Source organism: Typopeltis vanoorti, chromosome 10, assembly GCF_054136105.1.
Source record: "Typopeltis vanoorti isolate ZY-2024b chromosome 10, IOZ_Tvanoo_1.0, whole genome shotgun sequence".
NCBI classification, from domain to species: Eukaryota; Metazoa; Arthropoda; class Arachnida; order Uropygi; family Thelyphonidae; genus Typopeltis; species Typopeltis vanoorti.
The window spans coordinates 90,236,382-90,264,273 of record NC_143558.1 but is presented as its reverse complement, the minus strand read 5'-3'; the positions used below and the strand labels follow the sequence as shown (position 1 = coordinate 90,264,273).

Below are 27,892 nucleotides of genomic sequence, written 5' to 3'. Positions count from 1 at the left end.
GGGTTAACTAAGGTGTTAATTAGATCTAGAATTATACATATGATTGGATGTGTTGAATTTGTCATGGCGGCATGATCGCAATAACCATATAGGATCATAGCCAAATTACTTGTGATAAGCTAATGTTATTTTGTAAATATTTTCTTAGTATTGAATTGACTTATATTAGAAATTGAATTGTACCATGCTAATGAGTTTAATAAACCTTTGTTCATTGATAAAACAGTTGTCTAAAATTGCTGCCCAATGCACCACTTGAAAAACGTATGAACCTAATCACGTGGGAAATTAATGTGTTAAAAAATTAGATAAAGTGTCACGGCTGCAATATTGTTTCACATTCAGACATATTTTAGTAATTGCTCCTTGTTTTTGTATTTAATATCTCAAACTAAATGTCCCAAAAGGCGCAGCATAATATAAATATTAGGGACACTAAGGGGAGAAATAACGTAAATATTTGTATTTTTGGGTGATATCTCGTGCATAGATAATAGTTGAACATAGATAAGCATAATTTCACTAGATAGGATAATAATCGTAAATTGGGACACAACAAAAGTAAACTGCATAATCAAAAACACTTGTTTATAAGTGTATGTTAAAATTTTTCTTCTTTGAATCTTATCATGACAGATTTAAATATCTTTTCAGATATCTGAAAAGAAAGAAGATATAGTAGAATCTGCTTATTGTGATTGTGAATATTATCAATCTGCTATTATCATCAAAATTAGTCGACCCCAAAACACCATTTAAAATTAATTAAAAATAATCTATTAGCCTGAATGGCAAAGAAATGGAGCTAGCTGAGGAATTAGATAAGTACCAGATCGACATAATAGAGGTGACTGAAACAAAAAAGACCAAAACAGGTGAGATCTTTCTGAGCAATAAATACAAAATGTTATATTCAGGCAATGACAATCAAGGAAAAGAAGGAGTAGCCATAGTATTCAACACAAAATACGAGGCTAATCTTCTTGAATGGCAGTCAGTCTCAAGTAGAGTAATGTGGGCAAATATGAGAATGGGGAACTGGACAATGAGACTTATTTGTGCCTATGGTCCACAAAAGGTTCTACTAAGGTAGAAGTGGAGGAATTTTTTGAGGCTTTAGAAAAAGCAACTGACACAATGAAAAAGGAAAAGTTGGTCCTTGTTGGGGATCTAAATAGCAGAGTAGGAAATGATTGTGAGACATACAAAAATATTTTGGGAAAATTTGGAGAAAAGAGCAAAGCTAATAATAATGGCAAATATCTGTTGAATTTCTGCTCAGGACATGGACTGGTTATTACTAACACAATGTTCCAACATAAAAATGTGCACAAATTCACATGGAGAGAAGAGGCAAGGAATAAGAAAAGTCTCATTGACTATGTTATTGTTGATAGTGATGTTTTCTCCCTGGTGCAGGACACCAGAGTGTACAGAGGATTTGAAATTGAAAGTGATCACTATTTAGTCTTGAGCAGGATAAAATTGAATTTCATATTGAAAAGAATAACATGTAAGAAAGTTTTAAAGCGAATAAAAGTTGAGCAGCTCTCAGATGTGAACTGTAGACTAAAATATAGAAAGTTTATTGAAAAGAAAATGAAAGAGTTTGAGAACAGGAATCAAACCTTTGTGATTCAGTGGCAAACTCTGAAGAAAACATTGATTGATTCTGCCAGAGAGGCATGTGGTGAGGTTGTGTGCAAGGATAAAAAAAATCAGAACTCCTTGGTGGACACAGGAAGTTAAAGAGGCAGTGAAGGAAATGAAGAAAGCATATCAAAAGTTCCTGGCAAATAAGTCAGCTTACAGAATACAGAGACAAATGTAAGAAAGCTAAACAGTGTGTAAAACTAGCTAAACAAAAGTCATGGGAGGACTTTGGCAAGAATATAGAAAATAAATATCAAGAAGGTGGCAAAATATTCTGGAGGTTGTTGAAGAAGATTAGAAATGGAGAAAAGAGTGCTGTAAAAGGAATTAGAGTTGATAAAGGTGACATGAAAACAGGAGAAAAAGATATCCTTGAAGTATGGAGTAATTACTTTGAAAAACTGCTAAATGAAACAAGCAGTGATGACAGCACAGTGATAAAAAACACTGACCAGGCATGCAGTCAGGAATACATATCCATACTTGAAGTAGAAAAAGCCATCAAAGGCTTGAAATGTGGAAAGGCAGCAGGAGTAGATGATATTCGACCAGAAATGCTGAAGTATGGTGGTATAAGAGTCTTACAGTGGCTGCACTGCATAGTTCAGAAAGCCTGGACAGAAGGACGAATTCCTGATGATTGGAGTAGAGCTCTCATAGTACCCATATATAAAAAGGGAAATAAAACTGAATGTGAGAATTACAGAGGTATTTCCCTACTGAGTATTCCTGGCAAGATCTATGCAAGTATACTTGAGAAACGGTTGAGAAGAATTGTGGAAGAAAAGCTTGGTGAAGAACAAGCTGGATTCAGGCCAAATAGAGGCTGTCAGGATCAGATCTTCACTTTACGACAAATAGTCGAGAAAGCATGGGAATATAACAAAGATCTGTATTTAAGTTTTGTCGATTTGGAAAAGGCATATGACAAGGTGCCAAGAGAGAAGCTATTCAATACGCTGCAGTTATATGGTGTCAATGGGGCATTATATCAAGCAATACTTAGTCTTTATTTGAGTTGTAAGTCAGCAGTTAGAATTGAAGGGAGTACAGGAAGATGGTTTAATGTTAAATCTGGTGTGAGACAAGGAAGTACATTATCCCCTCTGTTATTCATTATCTATATGGATCACATTATGAAGGAATGTGGTATTAAACCTGATATCAAAATTGGAGATGTTAATGTCAGCTCTTTGCTTTATGTGGATGATGTTATACTTCTAAATAAATCCGCTACAAGTCTGCAAGATTCTCTGACTAAATTGAATAGCTGTTGTAATAGATATGGTATGAAGGTCAGCAATAAAAAGACAAAGACAATGAAAATAGGCAGAATCATTGAAAATGTCAACTGCGTTGTGAATGGAGAACCTGTGGAACAAGTAAAACATTTCAGCTACGTAGGCACGATTTTTACTGAAGATGGTAAATTAAATATAGAAATAGACAACAGAATCAGCAAAGCTGGTATGGTGGGAAATCAATCGCAATATCATATTAAAAATGAGGATGTTAGGAAAGAACTTGACATTGTCAGCATCCAGGAATGCATTAGCAGAGCTAATCTCAGGTGGTATGGTCACTTAAATAGAATGGGAGGGGGAAAGATTAGCAAAACAAGTGTTCTCTGCCAGGTTGGCAGGAAAACGACCCAGAGGAAGACCAAGATATAGGTGGATTGATACGGTACAAAGTGCCTTAGACGATAGAAATATAGGATCTGATAATGTTGGAGTCTTGACAAGTAACAGACTGATTTGGAGGAAAATTGTAGATAGGAAGTTAGTAATGATGTAATATTTTCATGTAGTACTGTCATATCCTGTACAGCCCTTGAGGGTACATGGCAGGAATTTGATGATGATGATGATAATCAAAGTTATCAAAATCCTCAAATGTTTAGCCTTTTGCATCTCAGATTTAAGAACTTTTATGGTTAATCAGGAGAAAATTTGACAAAGATAATTTGTTGAAATGTATTAATCTTTTTTTAATCTTAATCTTCTGTAAATCTTAAATCTTCCATGCAAATGTAGGTGGGTATAAATACAGTCAAATTGTGATTTTAAGTTTATTTTCGTGCTCTTTCAGTAAGTGAATTTGACTAGGGTACTCATTAAAAGTCCTTAGCATTATGACAGAAGCAAGTAAAAAACGTAAAGATTTATCTTTCCAAGAAAAGTAAAGAGTTTTGGAGTGCTAATGAGTCAGCGTAGTTCGGTTGTACATTTAAAAATTTCACAACCACTCTTGTGTAATATTTTAAAAACATATCAAACATTGAAACTTCAGTTCTTACTAATGAGAACACTGATCAGAAGACAGCCCGATCTGGTAAGGATATGCAAGTTGAATCAGCATTAAAAATTTAGTTTAGTAATGTTCGTGAAAAGAATGCTTCGATTAATGATGAGTCAAAAAACAGAACTTGCAAAAACAAAGGGCAAAGAAAATTTCAATGAAACTGATGGATGGCTTAACAGGTGGAAAAAGCGAGAGAATATTGTGTACAAGCATATTAATCGTGAAGAAAAAAGTGCTGATTTTTATCAATTCATGTGCGGATTAAGACCATCATCATCATCATCAAATTCCTGCCATGTACCCTCAAGGGGTGTACAGGATATGACAGAACTACATGAAAAATTTACATCATTACTAACTTCCTATCTACAATTTTCCTCCAAATCAGTCTGTTACTTGTCAAGACTCCAACATTATCAGATCCTATATTTCTATCGTCTAAGGCACTTTGTATCGTATCAATCCACCTATATCTTGGTCTTCCTCTGGGTCGTTTACCTGCCAACCTGGCAGAGAACACTTGTTTTGCTAATCTTTCCTCTCCCATTCTATTTAAGTGACCATACCACCTGAGATTAGCTCTGCTAATGCATTCCTGGATGCTGACAATGTCAAGTTCTTTCCTAATATCCTCATTTTTAATATGATATTGCCATTGATGCCACCTGTTCACGCCTCTAATCTTTCTCAGGACTCTCATATCTGCGGTCTCTAGTGTCGTGACGACTCCTTCTGTCGTGTTCTAAATCTATCTAGTTTCAAGTCACTTTTATGAATAATACAACTAATTACGAAATGATCACCGATCCAAAAGTAGGGAAATTTATATTTATACTGCGCCACCTTATTCTTAGATTAGTCAATATAAATAGTAGGATCAGTTCTAAATTAAGTTAACAGTCATCTCATTAGGCCGAATCATTTATTATCATTTTTACTTGGGGTTCCCGCAAGATTCGAATGTTTATGAACGGTGCAATAATAAGGAATTCAGGCAAACACAATATTTAGATCAACAAAATAAAATATTTAATATATGATATGGTTAAGAAAATACAAGAACTCTATTTTGAAATGGAACTATACAATTAACTTAACACATCTCCTTAGGTCACTGACGCTAATTCAATGTTCTAACTTTCATATACTATTCACAGTCTCAAAAACACAAATCTTCTTATCTCAAGTTAATATAACAATTTCACATTTAATTCAGTCTTCACAAATCTATCAGCTCAATGTTTATATTCACAGCAGGCAATAAACTACGTAAGCTATATTCCAAGCAAATATATTCCCGGACCTTGAGCATCGGAGATATATTACAGTTAATGCTAGAATAGACAAACTTATACAACTACTCTTACCAGACAAATTCTTCAATACATCAAATTATTGAGAGAGCACTTATGAATTAACTTAAATAACATTAGCGGAACACACATAACAAATATTCTCCATAGTTTAAACTGTATTACTGTAAGTCGCACTTCACTGTTCCAAACAACAGTAATTAGGTACTAATATCTTTTCCTGTTCACTTTTCTCCAAGTAATCAATATAACCTTTTCCTAGGGCAACATAGAATTTAATCGTAATCCAGATTAACTAGAACTAATCAGAATTTTCGCATTGACTGTCCAGTTTCCTTTTATCTGATTACGACATCAACCTTTCTTCATAACAACAGCAGATTTCGCTTATAACATTAAACTTTATGTTTCACTACTTATAGGTTCACTTCCAAACACTAAACTCATAAATTTCTGCCCTGAGGATTATATAATCTGGGTTCCGCAAAACTCTCTCCTCCTTCTTAATAATAATTCTTCTCTATATCCCCCTTATCTATGACCTTCCTTCTTCTCCATATATCTCTCTACCTCTATCTGACCTTCACTCCCACCTTACGTTCGAACGCCACGCTCTACTCCACTCGTGGTTGTTTACGCGTGCGTCGCCATGACAACAGACTGCACATAAACATTTCGCTAATGTAATGTATGGTCTATTATTATTCATGAGTGATTACATAACATTAAATATTTCACAAAATAAAACAACAGAATATTTAAGCTACTTCTTTAACTTTTTGATTACGTATACAGTTAAATATAAATTAACATTTTACATTACACCACATATATTTAGTTATACAAAATTCTAAACATATTATTTTATAAACTAATAATAGGTCAAGTTTTGAATAAATATTTAATTAGTAATTCTTAATTAAAGAATAATAAATAAATTTATATGAACCATGATTAATATTTAATAAGCAATGTTAAATGTGAATGAAAAATAATAAATTACATAACATAGCTTCATTCACAATTTAACACTAGTCTTTGGTCAAGTGTTTTACTTCTGACTGAGCTCTCAGATCCATAAGTTAAAACTGGTTTGAACACTGTCTTGTATACAGCTAATTTAGAGTTCTGACTAATTTCTCTCTTATTCCATATGAATTTATTCAATTGACTTTCCACCATACCAGCTTTGCTGATTCTGTTGTCTATTTATATATTTAATTTACCATCTTCAGTAAAAATCGTGCCTAAGTAGCTGAAATGTTTCATTTGTTCCACAGGTTCTCCATTCACAACACAGTTGACATTTTCAATGAATCTACCTATTTTCATTGTCTTTGTCTTTTTATTGCTGACCTTCATACCATGTCTATTACAACAGTTATTCAATTTAGTCTGAGAATCTTGCAGACTTGTAGCGGATTTATTTAGAAGTATAACATCATCTGCATAAAGCAAAGAGCTGACATTAACGTCTCCAATTTTGATATCAGGTTTAATACCACTTTCCTTCATAATGTGATCCATATAGATAATGAATAACAGAGGGGATAAGGTACATCCTTGTCTCACACCAGATTTAACATTAAACCATCTTCCTGTACTTCCTTCAATTCTAACTGCTGACTTACAACTCAAATAAAGACTAAGTATTGCTTGATATAATGCCCCATTGACACCATATAACTGCAGCGTATTGAATAGCTTCTCTCTTGGCACCTTGTCATATGCCTTTTCCAAATCGACAAAACTTAAATACAGATCTTTGTTATATTCCCATGCTTTCTCGACTATTTGTCGTAAAGTGAAGATCTGATTCTGACAGCCTCTATTTGGCCTGAATCCAGCTTGTTCTTCACCAAGCTTTTCTTCCACAATTCTTCTCAACCGTTTCTCAAGTATACTTGCATAGATCTTGCCAGGAATACTCAGTAGGGAAATACCTCTGTAATTCTCACATTCAGTTTTATTTCCCTTTTTATATATGTATGGTACTATGAGAGCTCTACTCCAATCATCAGGAATTCGTCCCTCTGTCCAGGCTTTCTGAACTATGCAGTGCAGCCACTGTAAGACTTTTATACCACCATACTTCAGCATTTCTGGTCGAATATCATCTACTCCTGCTGCCTTTCCACATTTCAAGCCTTTGATGGCTTTTTCTACTTCAAGTATGGATATGTATTCCTGACTGCATGCCTGGTCAGTGTTTTTTTATCACTGTGCTGTCATCACTGCTTGTTTCATTTAGCAGTTTTTCAAAGTAATTACTCCATACTTCAAGGATATCTTTTTCTCCTGTTTTCATGTCACCTTTATCATCTCTAATTCCTTTTACAGCACTCTTTCCTCCATTCCTAAGCTTCTTCAACAACCTCCAGAATATTTTGCCACCTTCTTGATATTTATTTTCTATATTCTTGCCAAAGTCCTCCCATGACTGTTGTTTAGCTAGTTTTACACACTGTTTAGCTTTCTTACATTTGTCTCTGTATTCTGTAAGAGTAAAAGATGACTTATTTGCCAGGAACTTTTGATATGCTTTCTTCTTTTCCTTCACTACCTCTTTAACTTCCTCTGTCCACCAGGGAGTTCTGATTTTTTTATCCTTGCACACAACCTCACCACATGCCTCTCTGGCAGAATCAATAGGTTTTCTTCAGAGTTTGCCACTGAATCTCCAAGGTTTGATTCCTGTTCTCAAACTCTTTCATTTTCTTTTCAATAATCTTTCTGTATTTTAGTCTACAGTTCACATCTGAGAGCTGCTCAACTTTTATTCGCTTTAAAACTTTCTTGCATGTTATTCTTTTCAATATGAAATTCAATTTTATTCTGCTCAAGACTAAATAGTGATCACTTCCAATTTCAAATCCTCTGTACACTCTGGTGTCCTGCACCAGGGAGAAAACATCACTATCAACAATAACATAGTCAATGAGACTTTTCTTATTCCTAGCCACTTCTCTCCATGTGAATTTGTGCACATTTTTATGTTGGAACATGGTGTTAGTAATAACCAGTCCATGTCCTGAGCAGAAATCCAACAGATATTTGCCATTATTATTAGCTTTGCTCTTTTCTCCAAATTTTCCCAAAATATTTTTGTATGTCTCACAATCATTTCCTACTCTGCTATTTAGATCCCCAACAAGGACCAACTTTTCCTTTTTCATTGTGTCAGTTGCTTTTTCTAAAGCCTCAAAAAATTCCTCCACTTCTACCTTAGTAGAGCCTTCTGTGGAACCATAGGCACAAATAAGTCTCATTGTCCAGTTCCCCATTTTGATATTGCCCACATCACTCTACTTGAGACTGACTGCCATTTAAGAAGATTAGCCTCGTATTTTGTGTTGAATACTATGGCTTCTCCTTTTCCTTGATTGTCATTGCCTGAATATAACATTTTGTATTTATTGCTCAGAAAGATCTCACCAGTTTTGGTCTTTTTTGTTTCAGTCACCCCTATTATGTCGATCTGGTACTTATCTAATTCCTCAGCTAGCTCCATTTCTTTGCCATTCAGGCTTTTAAAACTAACTAAACAACAGTCCTCCCATGACTGTTGTTTAGCTAGTTTTACACACTGTTTAACTTTCTTACATTTGTCTCTGTATTCTGTAAGAGTAAAAGCTGACTTATTTGCCAGGAACTTTTGATATGCTTTCTTCTTTTCCTTCACTGCCTCTTTAACTTCCTCTGTCCACCAGGGAGTTCTGATTTTTTTTATCCTTGCACACAACCTCACCACATGCCTCTCTGGCAGAATCAATAGGTTTTCTTCAGAGTTTGCCACTGAATCTCCAAGGTTTGATTCCTGTTCTCAAACTCTTTCATTTTCTTTTCAATAATCTTTCTGTATTTTAGTCTACAGTTCACATCTGAGAGCTGCTCAACTTTTATTCGCTTTAAAACTTTCTTGCATGTTATTCTTTTCAATATGAAATTCAATTTTATTCTGCTCAAGACTAAATAGTGATCACTTCCAATTTCAAATCCTCTGTACACTCTGGTGTCCTGCACCAGGGAGAAAACATCACTATCAACAATAACATAGTCAATGAGACTTTTCTTATTCCTAGCCTCTTCTCTCCATGTGAATTTGTGCACATTTTTATGTTGGAACATGGTGTTAGTAATAACCAGTCCATGTCCTGAGCAGAAATCCAACAGATATTTGCCATTATTATTAGCTTTGCTCTTTTCTCCAAATTTTCCCAAAATATTTTTGTATGTCTCACAATCATTTCCTACTCTGCTATTTAGATCCCCAACAAGGACCAACTTTTCCTTTTTCATTGTGTCAGTTGCTTTTTCTAAAGCCTCAAAAAATTCCTCCACTTCTACCTTAGTAGAGCCTTCTGTGGAACCATATGCACAAATAAGTCTCATTGTCCAGTTCCCCATTTTGATATTGCCCACATCACTCTACTTGAGACTGACTGCCATTCAAGAAGATTAGCCTCGTATTTTGTGTTGAATACTATGGCTACTCCTTTTCCTTGATTGTCATTGCCTGAATATAACATTTTGTATTTATTGCTCAGAAAGATCTCACCAGTTTTGGTCTTTTTTGTTTCAGTCACCCCTATTATGTCGATCTGGTACTTATCTAATTCCTCAGCTAGCTCCATTTCTTTGCCATTCAGGCTTTTTATGTTGATAGTACCGATCTTTAACTCTGGTGATGTTGAGTTGGGGTTTGTTTTCAGATTTGTTCCAGTAGCTGACTTTTCGCTGTTCACCCTGGTTCCCTGGCGAAAACAACAGGGGCCTTGTTTAACCGGACGACGCCCCAGCCGGCATGAAATTATGTCATGTTGTACCATCATTTTTTATTTTGGTTTAACCAATAAGAATACAATTTTGTCAGCTAAATCCCAAATTGCCAGCCCATCCTCGTTCGTTCAGTATCAAAGTAGATACCCAACAGGGTGCACCACGAGAAGGTGAGGATTGGACATTAGGTCAGAAGCCCTGGTCGGTTCAACACATTCCTTTAACGGCTATGTGGAGGTCACCTCTCAGTTATACAGCATTGACCCTTAAGCATATTAATGGTGAAGAAAAAAGTGCTGATTTTTATCAATTCATGTGTGGATTAAGACCAAGTAGCCAAAAATTGCTGAATATTCTCCCAAGGATACTTGCGATACAAAACTATTTTCGTGCAATGTCTGAGCACGAAATGAAAGTACTAAAGGATTTAAATCTTCAAAAGCACCAATAACAGTTCTTTGCTATACTAATATGAAAGGTGAGAAACAAGAGCTCCTGGTGACTGGAAAAAGTAAAAATCATCAGCGTTTTAAAGGTGTCGAAAGTTTGCCTGTTGACTACTGTTCTAGTGCAAATGCATGGATGACTAATGCCATTTTCAACAATTGGTTAAGTGGGATCTTTAGTTAAAGTGAAAAATTGTCTTGTTAGTAGACAACTGCACTGCACATACAATTTATTGTTAAAGAACATCAAAGTAATATTCTTGCTTTTGAACACTACATCATTAATTCAACCATGTGAACCAAGGCATCATAAGAGATTTTAAAGTTTATTATTGCAGGGAAGTTTGTGTGAGAATAATTGCTGAACTTGATTAAATAAAAGACTAATTTGATCAAGTGCAACTGCAAAACAGATTTCCATTCTTGATGCATTGCATTTGGTAGCAATGTCATGGAAGCAAGCCTTAGAGAAGAGCAGTGGAAACTGCTTCCAAAAAGGTGTATTTTTAAAAACTCTGAAACTCCATCTTCGAAAGAATTTGAATATTTTACAAATGAACTTTTTGATAAAACCCGAGACGGTATGTCAAAAGAAGAATTTGAAAATTGGTCGAGTATTGATAACAACATTGAAGTGGTGGCTACAATGACAGTGTCAGAAATAGGTCAAGCTGCTTCTGATGAGAACTTTAAACTGGTAGAAGAAAGTGAATCTAAAACAAGTATAGAAGAACAAATTTTAGAAGCACTTTCAACCAATGCCCAGATGCAAGAAGCTCTACGAATACTTTGTAGCAGTGTACAACATATAGCAACAAACTTCAAAAGGCATCATGAGTATCAGCAATTTATGCATGAACTACTTGATTCAAACATATGGCAGACAACATTAGATAAGTTTTTAAAATAAATCTTATGTTGTTGTTTCTTAAAAAGTTGTTAATAGCAAATTAAATAATGTTCATAACAATAAATTGTAATAAATGATGCAATTGTTTATATCCTTTGCTTAATGTTATCAGCTGGTTATTGTTATCAAAAGTGACTGTCCCTGTGATCATAGTAAGTCATGTCTGCTATATCAATCAGGAAATAACTAAGGAAATATGCAAAAAGTTTGTGTTCCAATGAATATCAAATTAATTGGGCAACTGACTACTTGTAGACATTTTAACAAGTTAAAAGGAAAGAGGAATTATGTCACTTTGTTACTCGATGGTTTTAATGGAAAAGTTGCAAAAACTGTGCTTTTTTTTTTTTTAAATTGTATTTAAGTTTTGTATGACACTACTACTAATGTTAGCTTTGATATTTATTTCTTACTATGATATTCAAAACACTTCTTATTCATTTATGCTAATTTCTGTAAGGATTGGTCTGATAAGTTATACAAAATATCTACTTACCATCTGCATCTACTTCATTTATCATATCTTGTAATTCAGCTTCTGTTGGATTTTGACCCAAAGACCTCATAACTGTGCCTAATTCTTTTGTTGTTATTGTGCCATCTCCATCTTTATCAAACAATGAAAATGCTTCCTTAAATTCTGTAAAAAATAAATAAAAAAACTATTTACTTTTTTTTAAAAAAGTCCCAGTGTTGCATTTTTCACAGCACACTATACTCTGAAAAGTATTCAGACATCAATAGTTGTCAACAGCATATTTAAAATATTAGCATACTGGGCCAACTTTAATCATGACAACCATAATCAGGTTTTTTTTTTTTTTTTTTTTTTTTTTTTTTTTTTTTTTTTTTTTTTTTGAACCCTACAGCAATTTAATTGCAAAAGGTAGGATAATACTGCAATGTAAGCCTTACACAAAACCTAACCTAACAAAATTGAGAACAAGTCCTCTTTCTTTCATCAGAATATTACATTCAAGATATAAAATTGAGAAAATAAGAATTAAAATTGCATATTTAAAAACAGTTATAAAATCATGAAAGATGAGCCAGTAAACTAAAATTTAAAAAAAAATATTGTTTTATTTTACAACTTTTCACACTATTAAGTTCCTGAACTGCCTGCCATTACACAAAAGAAATCCATGATCAACAGCAGAGAAACCATTTATCTTGTGCTTTTGTCACTGCATATACTAGAATCTGGGTAGTGTGGTACAAAATAAATTAAAGGTTCATGTTAAACGGAATGAATTAAACAGTTAAATACTTTGAATATTTTGTCTGTCACAAAGACACAATAATGGAAGGTGTTTAATTCGTTTCTTGTGCAGTTTTCATTCCATTAAACATTCAACATGAATTCTAACCAGCACTTTTCTAACACACTACAGATGTAGAAAAGGACACACGATATTTTAAACTTTTAATTTATAAATATCTGAATTATTTAGTTACGTGTGTAACTTGACAAAAAAGGCCTTCCCATGTTCTACAACTGAACACTTTCCTAATTCCTGCCTGATCTTAAAATTCAATTAAAATATCTTCTTAACATGTCAACTTCAACGGCCTATCCTGGCCAAGCACCTTAAGCATAGTTAGCTAGGATTAACTATCTTATCATATTATTGTTTAGGTTTTCACAAAGCAGCTGTGCAGTTTAGTTCTGTCTTTCAGAATAAAACACCCTTTCCACTTTCATACAAGACAAGCTAACTTACCTTTAAATAATTCACATCCTAGACAGGATTTGAACTCTCTCTCACACTCTCCCTCTTCCTCCTCAGACACGGGGGATGGTGATAGCATTAATAAAATCCTTCTGAAGAGAAGGTCATAGACTGGGAGAATCATTGATTATTGTTTTGATATTATGGGAATTGCAACCATTAGCTGTTTTTAGAATCTGCTGCTGTTCTTAAAATTCAGCCTAATTTAAATAAATATGATTGCATAAAACTTCCCAAAATATGGAAAACGCAAATACTTCAAGATCTCAATTTACATCTTAGGCCACTGACAGGTGTCCACAGAGGATGCCCACCTAGTTAAGACTCTCAGTCTTTCGTCCACGTGTTTCAGTTAGTTTTGCGCTGCCTTTGTGTGTGTGTGTGTTACAATTCTCATTTCGTACTTCCTGATGATGTCTCTGTAACATAAAATACTATTTTTAATCGTTTCCTAGTGCTGTTTCGCTTCATTACACTTTTACGAGTTCTTCCCAGCACTTAAGCCTTAACACATGAATTTGCAGTCAGTTTAAGATCTTATTTCAAGTTTAATATACATAATGAATAACAGTGGAGTTAACATGCACCCTTGTTTACAACAAATCTACATCCTTTCAATTCTAACTCACAAATATAGGCTATACATTGATAATGTTACAATGTTCTATTTACACCATGTAATTATGCCATTCCCTTTTCTTATTATATGTCTTTTCTAGATTAAAAAATTATCACAATTACTATACTTATTTTAAAATAAAAATCTGATCATGGCTTGGCAACCCATATTTGGCCAGAAACCAGCTTGTTCTTTCAAGTTTATCATCTTATTTATTTTTCTTGTTTTTTGCTTTTCATCTGCACTTGTAAAGGATAGGACTTCCTTAAGTTTAGAAATTCATTTCAAAGAACATCCTTACACATACTGAAAGGGCTGCCAATTGCTTCAATTTTAAGGACTTGCACTTTTACTTCATTTTCTGTTCTTTCAAGCTAATCTGTATTCCTAAGTTTTTAGAATTCATCACATATTCAGATGTTTGTTTATTTGTTTTTATTTTAAAATCAATATTTTCATATATTTTTGGCAAATCTATGAGAAATGAAATACTTCTCTGTAGATCTAAAATCTTGGTCATTTAATAGAGACCCATTATAATTTCTTGAATAAGCTTTATAAGTATTTTCAAGGGGGTTTGCACTAGATTAATTCCTCCATAAGTTTGGAACTGTTTTATTTCTTTTTTTTTTTTAAATTCACACTGTAATATCTTAAATTTATCTCCTATTTGTTTTTTTAGAAATCACAAATTTAAATCTCTAGCTATAATGACCATTTCTGCTACTTCTATTATACTACAGAATTTCTTATAATTACCTGTAAAATGAATTTTTCCCCCTCTTCAGGACTATAAACACTGATGAAATTGTTAAATGCCCATTAATCTTTAGTTATATGTGAATGATTCTTTCAAATATGTATTCTTTAACAATATTTTTAAAGTTATTTATTAACTTTATATATATATACTAGCCCCCCCCCCCCCCGGTGTGCCCAACCCACTGTGTTTCGGGCTGGTAAGCCCTGGTAAACTTAACTCGGCTCAAAACAATGAAGAGACAAAAAACGTGACATAAAAACGTTTCAAATTTCAGCTTATCTTTTTATATATATAGAATGGATATATATATTTAACTAGTGCTCATGTAATATTTTGGCTACTCCCACTTTTCCTCTTTCCTTCTTAGTTCATTGCATGCTATTACAAAATTCTATTTTGCGTATTTCTTTCTTCTTACTTTCAACATAAATGCTACTATTTCATTTTTTTAATTAGTTCATCTTTTTGATTCAACACTGTTACATTTCTAGTTGCCATTTTATTTTTAAATCACATTATTTCCAAGTTTGATTTCATTGTCCAGTTGATTTCAATTTTTCCTTTCTTTTCTGAAGTATGCTTGCAAAAAAATCTTATCTGTAACACTAAGTAGGGAAATTGCTCAGTAATTCTCACATCGTTTTATTCTGCTTTATATATGGGTACTATAAGAACTCCCTCTAAAACATGATTTCCCGGCATTCTTAGTTTTGTATCATAACTCTGTTTCACCGAAACAAAGTTTTAGATGAAAATTTTATAAGAATTGTGACATCCTGTAAATGTGGATGATCTGCTAAAAATCAACCACCAAATTCAGAAGGAAAACAGTCAAGTAAGCAGGCAATATGCAAAATATATAGCACAGCACATTCTTGCTATCTCCTCTAATGTAGTAAATACACTCTCACCCTCAGTTTCTTCTGACATTTACTTTCAAGTGAAATAAAGAAAGATAAAATAGAAAAGTTGATAACATTTGGAAAATATTTCAAAAAATATGAAATATTAAATTTTGTTATTTTAAGTTGCTAACATAAATAATTATGATAATCAAGTTGTGAACTTCTATCACAATATATGTTTCAAGAATAAAGATCAAAATATCGCTTACCGGCAATCTGTTCTTCAGTTAACTGGTCTGCCTAAAAAGTTTTAAAAATGTATTAATAGATATAAATTAGAACCATTTATATTATACTTAAAACAAAGCTCATGTTATGCTAAGAAAACAAACATGGCATCTAATCAATGTATAAATGGACTGATCCAATTAATCAGTTATTTACACCTTGACTTTTCATTTCTTGATATATTCCAATGCCCATACCACTGCAGATTAGCAATACTTACATTCTTCAATATTTAAGTAAACTCATTTTTAGAATTTTCATTTTTAAATCAGGTTCTTCAGATGGTGGCATCCACTACTCCAATTAACCTCTGACTGCAATATCAGTGGGCCTCAATTTCTAATAAGAAACAATGTGTTACTTGTTCTACATATCATCTATTAACTTTTAAAACAGTGAATTAAAAATACATCTCACATTCTATGGTGAACAACTTCATGAGAAAAAACTGGGAAGATTGCTAAGAGAATGTAGTACCTTGCAAAAACATTTCTTGCTATCATATATATTTTTTCTTTGCATTTCTTCAATCAAAAGTATTGCTAATATATTTTCCTTCACATCATTTAATGATGTGAAAGAAAATTTGTGTATTTGTGAGAATAAGAAAGTTTCTGATATTCTTGATTTTTAACAGAGCATGTTTTTTTTCTAGCATTAATTTTTCTATTAAGCCAAAGTGAACTCAGCCTGTTTAATTTTCTGTATTTCTTCAAGCAAAGGTCAGTTTAAAATAAAACTTGATCCATTAACACATTAAGGGATCAAGCTTTAATTAAGAAAATAATCCTTTATGTTGAAAAATTAATGACTAATCAAATCATTAACCCCCTTAACGTACCAATTAAAAATCAGAAAGCGTTCGTTTTTCTGCCAATGTTTTGGGCGAGGGTGATTTGCTGGATCAAATTCATCATTATTTGAAAAATAATGATGAATTTGTGCAAATGCAAACGAAATAGCAGATACACGCTGTTGGCAACTTTTCTCGCCTGAAAGGAAATAGGCACAAGATTGTCTAGCATCTATATTTGTATTTATATGTGAAACCAAAATTCAAAATCAATTTTGGTGCAATAAACAAAAGACATGTCACAGACGTCTTTGTATGTTAACGGGTTAATAAGGAAAACATAATTCGAGATAAGATCCAATGGACATGCTCATTTATCAAATTAGCAGGTCATTCGATAAAATACACAGCAACTAACCAGTTTACCATTTGAAAACTGGAACTCTGTTTTAATTTTAAAAAAAAGTATGGCACATCCAAAGAATAATTAAAACTATGTTACAAAGCACTCTTCTATATTAATGTCATACACTAGGTGTCCATTCAAAGTGATTAAACATCTGCTGCTACAGTAAAATAGAAGCAAAGAAGTTTCAGGATGTTCTGAAAAGTTCTTGGCCTCGAACATAAATCTTGAAAGTGTTGCCATCTTTTTTTTTTTTTCTAAGTTGGTACATGTGTCATAAACATCCATGTGAAATTGCAAGTCATTCTACCAAGTAGTTTGTTTTTATACAGCCGTGTGAAGTAAAAGTATTGTCTGTATCCCTTGAAATGGATAAAATTGAGTATCGTGTGGTTATACAATTCTTTGCAAAAGAAGGTTTAATTTCAAAAGAAATTCATAAAAGTTTATGGGCAGTCTTCTCCTTCGTTTTCAACAATCAAGAAATGGGCTGCTGAGTTTAAATGTGGCATTACCAGCCTTGTAGATGATCCACGTAAAGGATATACAAAAGGTGTAACAACACCAGAAATCATTGATCAAGTGCACTATATGGTATTGGATGACCGGCGAGTCAAAGTGAGTGAAATTGCTGAGACTATAGGCATTTCAAAAGAACATATAGGACATATTTTGCATGAAGAACTGCAAATGAAAAAGCTCTGCAATTTTTTGCAGATCAAAAAAGCACTCACATGAAAATCTCTGAACAGTGCTTGGAGCGTTTTAACAAGAATAAAACTGATTTTGTGCGTAGATTTATTACTATGGATGAGACTTGGATTCACCATTTACATGCTAGAATCCAAACAGCAGTCATAAAAAGTGGACAGAAGCCAGTTGTTCGGCACCAAAGAAGACAAAGTCGGTTCCATCAGCAGGAAAGGTCATGGCATCAGTGTTTTAGGATGCTAAAGGCATTTTGTTTATTACTTATCTTGAAAAGGGTAAAACAATAACCGGGGAATATTATTCCGATCTTATAACCAGACTAGATGAAAAAATTCGTGAGAAAAAACCTGGTTTGCAGAAGGGAAAAAAAAATCATCTTTCATCAGGTCAATGCACCTGCCCACGAGAAAATTAAGGGATCTGGATTATGAATTGTTGGAACATCCATTCTATTCTCCAGATTTGGCTCCCTCTGACTTCTATCTCTTCCCAAAACCAAAACTTTCCTCGCTGGTCAGCATTTTTCTTTGAATCAAGAGGTGATTGCAGCTGTAGAAGGGTATTTTGCAGATCTTACCAAGAACCACTATAGGGACAGGATAATGGCGCTGGAACATCGTAGGAATAAATGTATTAGTCTTAAGGGAAATTATGTTGAAAAATAAAATTAAATTTGAAATTATAAATTCGTTTTTTCATTGTTAGGATGAGAACTTTTCAGCCCAACCTCATAATTAACATAGCAGTATAACTAATATTTAAGGAATTGACAGCGTATACTAGAAATATAAATTAAATTAACTTTAATATATACTTTCCGATATTTCGGCAAACATCACGTTGCCATCTTCTTGGGAACTTAATACAAAGACACGTGCACACAAGTACTAATAACAGCAAATGAGACTGAAGCTAGGAAGCTAACGTTTTCCTTAAGTCCTGATGGTGCCCCCTGGCAGGTTATATTGGTAGTTCTTGGCCTTTGGGCTGAAGTTCTTCTGATAAGAGTTTCCCAAATTTGGGACAGTCTCATGCATCCAAATTTGTTGAGGTTTGGCATGTTCCCTAAGAGCCGAGGCTGATTCCATGAATAGTCTTTCATACTTGAACTTGCTGCAGTGTATTACTGTGGCTTTCTTCCATCTTATTCTGTGGCGAGTATCCAGAGCGTGGTCTGCAAGCCCAGAGTGGCTGTACTGGTGAAATCGGATGTAATCCTTGTGTTCTGAGATTCTGATATTTGCTGTCCTGCCTGTTTGGCCAAAGTTGGACAATTTACAGCTGCAAGGGACCTGGTATACACCAGGTAGGTCTAGGGGAAGTGGTTGGTCTTTAGTGGAGCAGATAAGGGATGCCAGTTTTCTATGTGGTCTGTAACAAGTGGTCAAGTCCTGTTTTTTTAAGATTTTATTGATTTTTTTCGGAGGTGCCTCGGATGTAGGGAATGGTGATAGATTTAGAGTAATCTTTTTTGTGAAGGGGAGGGGGTGGTGGGTTGTGGATAACTGGGTTAAGTATTTTTTGGATTTTTTGGAGGGGGTAGCCATTGGCTGAGAAAGTGTCACAGATGTGATTTAGTTCAGTGGTTTGGGCTTGATCATTTGAACAGATTATTTTTGCCCTGTTGAATAATGTCTTAATAACTCCATGAAAACAAATTTAAAACATTTTAAATTTGTTTTCATTATTTCACGGCTCCCAAGAGGGCTGCAGGCCACAGTTTGGGAAGCACTGATATAACGCACGTAGGCCATTAAAGCTTCATTGTCATCACGTAAAGTTGTCTCATCGAATTGCAAAGAAAATTCTATGGTTTTAAATCACAGCAAAGTTTTTTTTTTTTTTCCAATGTCCTTTGCCATTTCGTCAATTCTTGTTGAGACTAAACTATTGCTAAGAGGAATTGACATCATATAACTTTTACCTGGGTCAATCATCATATCTAAAACTTCATTTATGGCCTAACTTGAGAGATTCACCAACAATATGTGGTTTCAACTTTTGGCAAGTAATTTTGAAAGTTTGTAAGATGCAACAAGTCCCTTCCTCTTGTTGGTTACTTTGTTTTGCAACCAACCCTTTAAGTCCAATTTTTAAATTTAGTCTTTAATTCGCGAAAGTACTCCGCATCCTTTATTTGCATGCTCTGTTCTTAAAAGCTCAATCATTCTTCAAGGTTTCATTCCTTCATTTGAGAAAGTTTTTTCACATATTAAGCACACATTGGCAACTGCTCATTATTTATAGACAGAATAACTCCATATTTTAAATATTCAATGAATATTGATGCCACTTTCTTTTTTCACTCACTTTAATGGGCTACAGTGTTACACAATATCAATGAAGTACACCACACAATACCAAGGGCTAGATGTACTGCAAACCAGGGTTGACAGATAGGCATTAGTAAAAAGTAGTACATAAAGCTTATAAAAGTAGTGGATTCTGCTAAAAATAGCTCAAATTAATTATTATCAATGTAGAAAATTCAAACCAAAAAAGTAGCCCAATTACTTAACTTTCAATGTAAAAATTCTAAAAAAATAATTCAGAACAGTGTTATCAAACATACAATATAAATAGGGATGCTACATTAAATATGGAATTTTTTGCTTTTATTATATTAGTAGTATTATAATGCTTACCGCCCCCTCAGCATTGACAGCACCCCCGGGGGACACTACCGCCAAGGTTAAGAACCACTAGTCTAACTATTACTTACCCCCCCCCCCCCATATAATATCATTTCAACTATTTAAATTCACAGTACAGGCAGGTTATTTTACATGGAAAGGGAAAATATACAAACAATTAGATGGAACAGCAATGGGGCCCCCCATACCCACCCCTGCCCTTAGCCAACTTCTGCATAGAACATTTGGAAAAGTTAGCTATCAACACAGCCACTCTCAAACTAGTGTTTGGCTACGCTGACTATTTAACCACATAGCCCAGACACATTGGATACGTTCTTAGCATATTTAAATAGCCAACACCCAAAAATTCACTTCACAATGGAACTGGAAGCTGACTGTCTGCACTTCATTGATACACTAATCACACATCTTCCAAATGTTTCATTATCATATTCTTATTATAGAAAACTCACACATACTATATAAATAGAGATGCTACATTAAATATGGAAGTTTTTGCTTTTATTTGCACAAACAATCACACCATCACCCACCACAACAGTATGGTATCCTAAAAACACTAACCTACAGAGCTAGAGCGATTTCTTCCAATGACAATGCCCAACTCATTCACGTCACACCTTCTTAGCCAATGGCTATAATCCCCATAAGATAGACAAAATACTAAATGCTCCCCAGAAATCCCCCCCCCAATGTCTACCACAGAGGACTACAGCAAAATTGTCGCATTCCCATACATTCAAGCACATCTGAAAAGATATCTAGAGGGATTAAGAAACATCAGCTACACGCAATATTTAAACCATATGTCAAATTGGCAACTCTCATCCATTCATCTGAGTCCAGTTCCTGGAAGAACAGAATCTCTTCTATCGCTATAGAAAGTCGGGTCTAGCAGACCATACTCCTGCACACATGATCAATTGGAAAAAAACAAAAGTACTGCATAGAAGTTGTTATAAGTCAGATTTTTCTTGGAATCAACAGAAGCCTTGAAACACACTCCAACCTCAACAAGTATGGCTGTAGAAATTTGCCCAAGATTTGGGAGACAAGACCTAACTATGCCCTTCTTTTAGTTTTTCTAACTATACCTGCTTTCTCTCTCTGTTTTTTTTTTCTTTTTCAACATAGATGCTGCCTAATTAGGACTTTAGTCTTTGTGTTGCACGTTACAATTGTTCAAACTAACCCCATTGTTATACAGAATTGTTGTTGTTTCGCGTACTGTAACAAACTGTTTTTGTGCTCTGAAGATGCCAGATAGAAGAATACCAGCAAAAAGTTTATAAATTTTCTTATCAGTCTGTGTTTTAAAATTAATCGGCATGTACGACAAACACAAGCCTTTCTACATGTTTAACTACAACCCACATCAAAAAGAAAGAATTATTCAAGTTAGTGATCACTTGGCCAGAGGAAACAATTTAAAAGTTCATACTGCATTATGCCTGCACTCCCAGAATTTTTGGCCTGCCTAAAATACAACTTGCAACCTACCCTACATAAGGAAAACAGGGCACACCATCCCAATAAGAAAAGACAAACATTAAACACCACATTAAATTCTTCCACTATGGTAAAACATGTCACAGAATCAACTGGAAAGGCACCAGGTCCCTACACCGCACTTCAAAACCTAGTTTGAAAGAAAGTTCAAAGAAACCCGTGATATGCTGAAACATCATCTGATAAACAAGAATGATGGATTAATAATTATTATTTTCTATAATTATAAGTAAAGTAATTACTCCAACATGCTGACAAGTGTGTAACCTTAAAAGAAAGAATAAGAAAACAAAGCTTGCATGTGAAGTATCTTCACAACTTGTGCATAGAAAATGTGACTCCTGCACTGATTTAACTTTGCTATCTTTCCCAAGTCCAGCTCCCACTGACGAGAACTAAATAATGGGTAAAAACTGATCTGGGCAGTAACTACCTCCATGATTTTGCATTATGGAAAGTTATACTGAGACAAGTGATGTGAAATCAACAGATTCTGCATACAAATAGATTAGTCACGAACATACATCAATGCAGCAAACTTTGATTATGCTTGGGTAAAGGATTAAAACAAGAATATAATTTCTCATCAACAATTTTACATGTAAAAATATTTACACAATAAATATGCCACAGTAAAATATTAATTTATTAATCACATGAGCTATTAAAGGGCTGTCGATGCACAATATGTAGCATGTCACAGTCAAGTCATCTTCACCTTCCAGAGGTATGGCCTGTTTCTACAGACGAGGCTCTGGTGAGATAATCTCACTGTAGAGGGGGGGGGGGTCCCAGATCCTCAGTAAAACGGTTCTGCAGGCCAGTCACTGGTTACTACAGAGGACCAAACCAGCTAGTAACAAACCTGGAAGTTTCCCAATCAGCTAGTGAAAAATCCTGCAACTACGTAATTTGCCAGTTCGTGATTGGAGGGAGACCAAATAATGTGGCTGAAAGGGAACTATCGAGGTTATGTATGGACAGGAGACTGACTCTCCACTGTGTGGGCAGTATGTTTGTCTGTAAATGCCCAAGTTCCTTTTTATCTCTTCCACACCAAACAATGAACCACAACCAAAAGACGTGTTTTTATTGTGGATCTCAAAAATAGTTCAAAACTCCTAAAAAAAAGTCATAAAAAAGCAACAGAAATTTGACCAGACAACCCACCAATACTAATTCTAACCAAAAAAAAAAGTTTCCACATCCACTTCACCAACATTCATAGCATAAACAGTAATATAAATGATGTGCACCACCACCAAAGTCATCTAAACCAGAACTACTATTCCTTTCAGAACCCCAACAGCAATTGTACACATGACACAGCTCTTTCAATCATGAGGGTGGCACTTGTGCATTCATGAGAACCAACCTGCAAATCCTTGAATCCCCACTATTGGATCTGCTTGGGCTCAAAATTTCTCTACTAAATCAACTTGTCCTTTTCATATGCTCCCTCTATCGCTTTCCAAACTCTCAGCCACTCCAACCTTTTCAACTTTCTCTCTCTAAAGCTCGACTGTCTGCAGTCTAAGTACCCCAATAGTGAGGTCATTCTTCTTGGGGGACTTCAATATCCACAATTCATATTGGCTCCCATTCTCCAGTTTCACTGGTCAAGAAGGCAGAGATGCTGAGGTGTTTGCCATCAGCAATGACCTATCTCAGATCATCAATCTTCCTAAAAGAATACCAGATAATCCCCCTCCAATTTGCTAACACACTTGACCTCTTCCTAACAAGTTCCCCTTCCAGGTATACTGTGGTTGTTGGTACTCATCTTGGAAACTCTGATCACAACCTCATACAAGTCTATTTTGCTAGAACAACCTACACCCACCATTTCACTCTAGTGTCCTGTGTTACTATAAGGACCTCCAAGACTTCTATTCCTCCTTCTCATGGTCCAACTACTGAATTCAGTTCTTCTGATCACAAACAATGGCTCAGAACAAATAAAAGAAGTCATCCTCACAAGAAAGAGGGCGCTTTCATCCCCTATTCCAGTCCAAACTCTCAGCCACCATTCAAGCCTTGGTTTTCAAAAAAGTGTGCCAATGCTATTAAAGAAAAAACCTCTGCTTACTACAATTGGCTCAAGACCAAAACTCCAGCTGCCCTTTCTGCTATACTGCAGCCCGTAACAGTTGTAAAAGAATCATTACTGAATCTAAGTCAGACTGAAAAGGCTAAATGTTGCAAACTTGCCTCCTGCCCAAATGGCAGTTGCTCCTTCGGGTCCCTTGCGAAGGTCACTGGGCACAACTTCTGCCCACCCAGGGTTCCGCCGCTCTCACATCCCGATGGTACTGTCATCACCTCACTGAAAGACAAAGCCAACTTACTTGCATCACTCTTCTCTTCCAATTCCTGCATTGATGACCTGGCAAAGTTCCCACCACAAAGAACAGATAACTTAATGTCTCCCATAGTCTTCTGACAAAAAAGAAATCCAAAGAATCTTTAATAACCTGAACACAAACACAGCATCTGGTCCTAATGGTATTGCACCTATTGTGTTAAAAAAATTGTTCCCCAGAACTAACACTTATCCTGTGTTTCCCCATCAATCTATCCTATACAACTGGCATCTCCCCGACAACATGGAAACAGGCCCACATCCAGCCCATCCCAAAGAAAGGTGATAAAAGTCAACCGACAAACTATCGTTCAATTGCTCTCACTTCTGTTCTCTCCAAAATTATGAAGATCATGGAGAAATTTGGAGAAACTCACATGGCTGCCCTCGACATTTCAAAGGCATTTGATTGGGTTTGCACAGGGGGCCTACTCACCAAACTGCCATCCTATGGTCTGCTTTCCCCACTCTGCAAATGGATCGCCAACTTTCTCACTGGCTGCTCACTACTTGCCATGATAGACTGCTTACCCTCCTCAGATTTCCCCACCAATGCAGGAGTACTAGGGTTCTGTACTTTCACCCACTCTCTTCCTCTTGCATATAAACGACAGACTTCCAATCCTATCCATAGCTTTGCTGATGACAGTACACTCCATTCCTCCTTTACATTAAACAAACCTTATAGTGCTGAAGTATAGAATCCTCAAGATCAAGGACCTGAACTCAGATCCCAGTGGGGAAAGATCAACTCTGCAAACTTCAATGCCACCAAAACTTAATTCTGTCCGATCTCTCGCAAGAAAGAGCTCATCCTTCTCCTTACCTTCAGTAATACAGATATCCAAACATTATCTGATTTCTCTTCTTGGACTGACTTGCACCTCCAATCTTTCCTGGCACAACCATATTTCAATTATAGCTTCTGGAGCCACCAAAAAACTTGGTATACTTTTCCGCACAAGACACTACTTCATAGCTACTAACTCTATACAGAGCCAAAATCCACCCAGTCATGGAATACTGCTCCCATATTTGGGGTGGTGCACCAAAATCCTCTCTCTCTCTAATTAATCATCTCGCTCTCACAGAGACGTTCAGTTTCTGCCTAGTGCCTCTTCTGTAGATACTTTCATGGACAATGGTATGCTGAATTGGCCACTATTATTGCTCCACTTCCCCAAAATCATTAAAACAAGAGTCACTACTAACCAACACCCTTTTACAGTCCATCTTAAAACTCATCGAACCAACTTCACTGCCTCCTCTTGTGCGGAAAAGTATACAAACCCTCAGCTGTTCAAGCAATATGTGGTCTCCTCCTTTCTTCTATTCCTCTTGTCCAAACACAACATCAATGTACTATAGGTCTTGTAGCCTTTCATGTGTGGACCAGACATAAAAAAAAAAAATTTCACTCTACATCTCACAAAACACAGTGCATGTTGAAGAACAGTGAATTTGAATATAAAAGAATAATGAAATTCATTACAAGGGAATCCTTTTAGATATGCAGTCACAATTACATCCACCCTATTAAGACTTTCTGTTGAAAGAAAACTAAGGTTTTCTTTCAACAGATAGTCAATGGCCTTGGATGTTGTAAAGACTGAAATCTATTTCCCATATCTTAGTTTCACATATATGCAACACGCCCCCGGATAAAAATAATAACCTTAATATGGGACTCAAAATATATAAAGATGTCTTTGAAGTTATATTTTTCTGAGGCATCCATAATATGGATGGCATTGCTATAATCTGTATTTTAAGGTAGCTGTGGGATTTGGCATTTTGTAAGGATGCCTTCAATTATTAATTCTGATGGAATTATAGCCAGATATGGTGCAACACTAGTTCAAGTTCACCTGCAGGAGATGCCTCATTAAAATAGATCAATGACTCTCTTAGCTAATGTTTTTATAACATACTGTTAATGTAAGTTGAATATGTCAGTACAGTGCACAACACAGGCTATATTCCACTGAGCCAAGGATTAAACCTGTACACGAGGTAAAATAAATAGGCAATTAATGGTGCTAAATATATGCAAAATAAATAAAAATAAAAAAACATAAGATTTGTCACTAAAAGGATTTCAATACATGGATAGGGGGGGGGGGGGAAATGGTAGTGTAACATATAAATTCTCTATAAAAAGTTAATTGCATACAACTTATATGCACCAAAAAGAATCCTTTCCTGAATGTACACCCTTTCATCGGTAAATGAAATCGAGGGAAGAGAAAGAAGTCCCTCTGTCAAAGATGATTTCGGGTTTTCTTTGATGAAATCGTGCACTTTTTGGATGTTAACTTCGCTCAGTCCAGTTTTTGGACAGTCTGGCTTATCACCGTCTTCAAGCATCTCACAACCACTTTGAAATCACTTAAACCACTTGTAAACTTGAGTACGGGATAAGCATTCATCACCATATGCTTTTTTGAAGCATTTGATGCGAATGAAATTTATCTAATAACCACAAGCGGGGGTGTATTTGGGCCTTTTCGAATTTGTTTTATTAGCGACACATTCGGTAAAACATTTACCAAGTTTAACACAAGTCAATCGCAGCTCTGTTCAAAACTATTTTTCGACCATCCGTCAAAACACACTGTCACTATAACTCGGCTTCTAATGAAACAAATGTCATAACACTAATGAAGGTTGCTGCTTTCGATAACAAAAAGATACAACAGGTGGCTCCACTAGTTTATTCTATTTTCGAAAAGTTCGGTTTCTTTTTGTACAGAGGGTGTATATGGCTTAGTCAAAGTACACTGATTGAACAATAAATGCCATTCTTTAAGTGGCGGCAAATCGTTAGAATATGAAGTATGGCTAGAGGAGTTATGAGTAATCATGTCTAAAATTTTCTTTTAATGGTTGTCTGTAGGGAACTAAGAAGCAGTAACTAGTTAAGATGGGAGCTAACCCGACAGCCAAATCCCATTTTGTCCATTATTAACGTGCCACAAGATAACAACACAGCTCATGCTCTTTTTACGTTTTTTTTTTTAACACAATTTCAAAATAACATGGTTTAGAAAACAAAAGCAATTCTATTTTTACACAGTATATTTTATTTAACACAGTTCAAATGGTGTTTATTTTTAAAATTTCTCTGTTTGAATTCAGTTCTGTTAAAAAGGGTATTTCCATTATAATTATCGTTTCCTAGAATGGTACATATGTACTTAAACTTGAATTTTGGTGAACCCCCGCCCCCCCCACTCAATGTTTTAAATATACCTATGCTACAGAATGAAGACATTGTGGTGACAAAAAAAAATTAGATCTTTTTAATTACGATTCCCCAAAGTTAAGTTGGTCCATTATGGGAAGCCCGCCTATATAAAACTGCTTAGGAGTTACGCTGTTTGCTAAACAATTGTTTAATTTCTTGTTTACAATTCAAAATGTTTACACGTCTTGTGTTTTGTTCATGCAATAGTTATACAGGTATGTATTAAATTTTGAAGTTTTGTATGCATAATATCATAAATTATGAAATTTATGTAGTAAAAAATTATTACATAAATAGCTAGTAAACTGCAAAGTCATTTTCTTACACACGATTCAAATAGAGTAAAAACCGAACAGTTTAAACGTGAACTGAAGTCATGTATGGTGCAATATGAAGAATTATACAAAGATCTTATAGATTATACAGAGTTTGTGGTAAAAAAAAAAAATCAACCTTCAGAATTATTGGAAATTAGTGCTAATTTAGTTCCTTTTACTGAAGCAATGTTTTGCCATTGCAGCATGAACAGGACGGCCAAAGTTTTCAAGTGATTT

At 35.0% G+C, this 27,892-nt stretch overlaps 1 protein-coding gene across 1 annotated transcript in view; it reads right to left on the bottom strand.

Moving 5' to 3' along the window:
* Window positions 1–27,892, bottom strand: part of LOC150102583 (calmodulin) — a 96,460-nt gene that overhangs the window by 37,284 nt on the left and 31,284 nt on the right. Inside the window, exons 2-3 of the mRNA XM_090399405.1 lie at window positions 15,635–15,665; window positions 11,902–12,045 (exon numbers count right to left, since the gene is read on the bottom strand). Coding sequence (XP_090255531.1) covers window positions 11,902–12,045; window positions 15,635–15,665 — 175 coding nt within the window. The remainder of the gene's footprint in view (window positions 1–11,901; window positions 12,046–15,634; window positions 15,666–27,892) is intronic.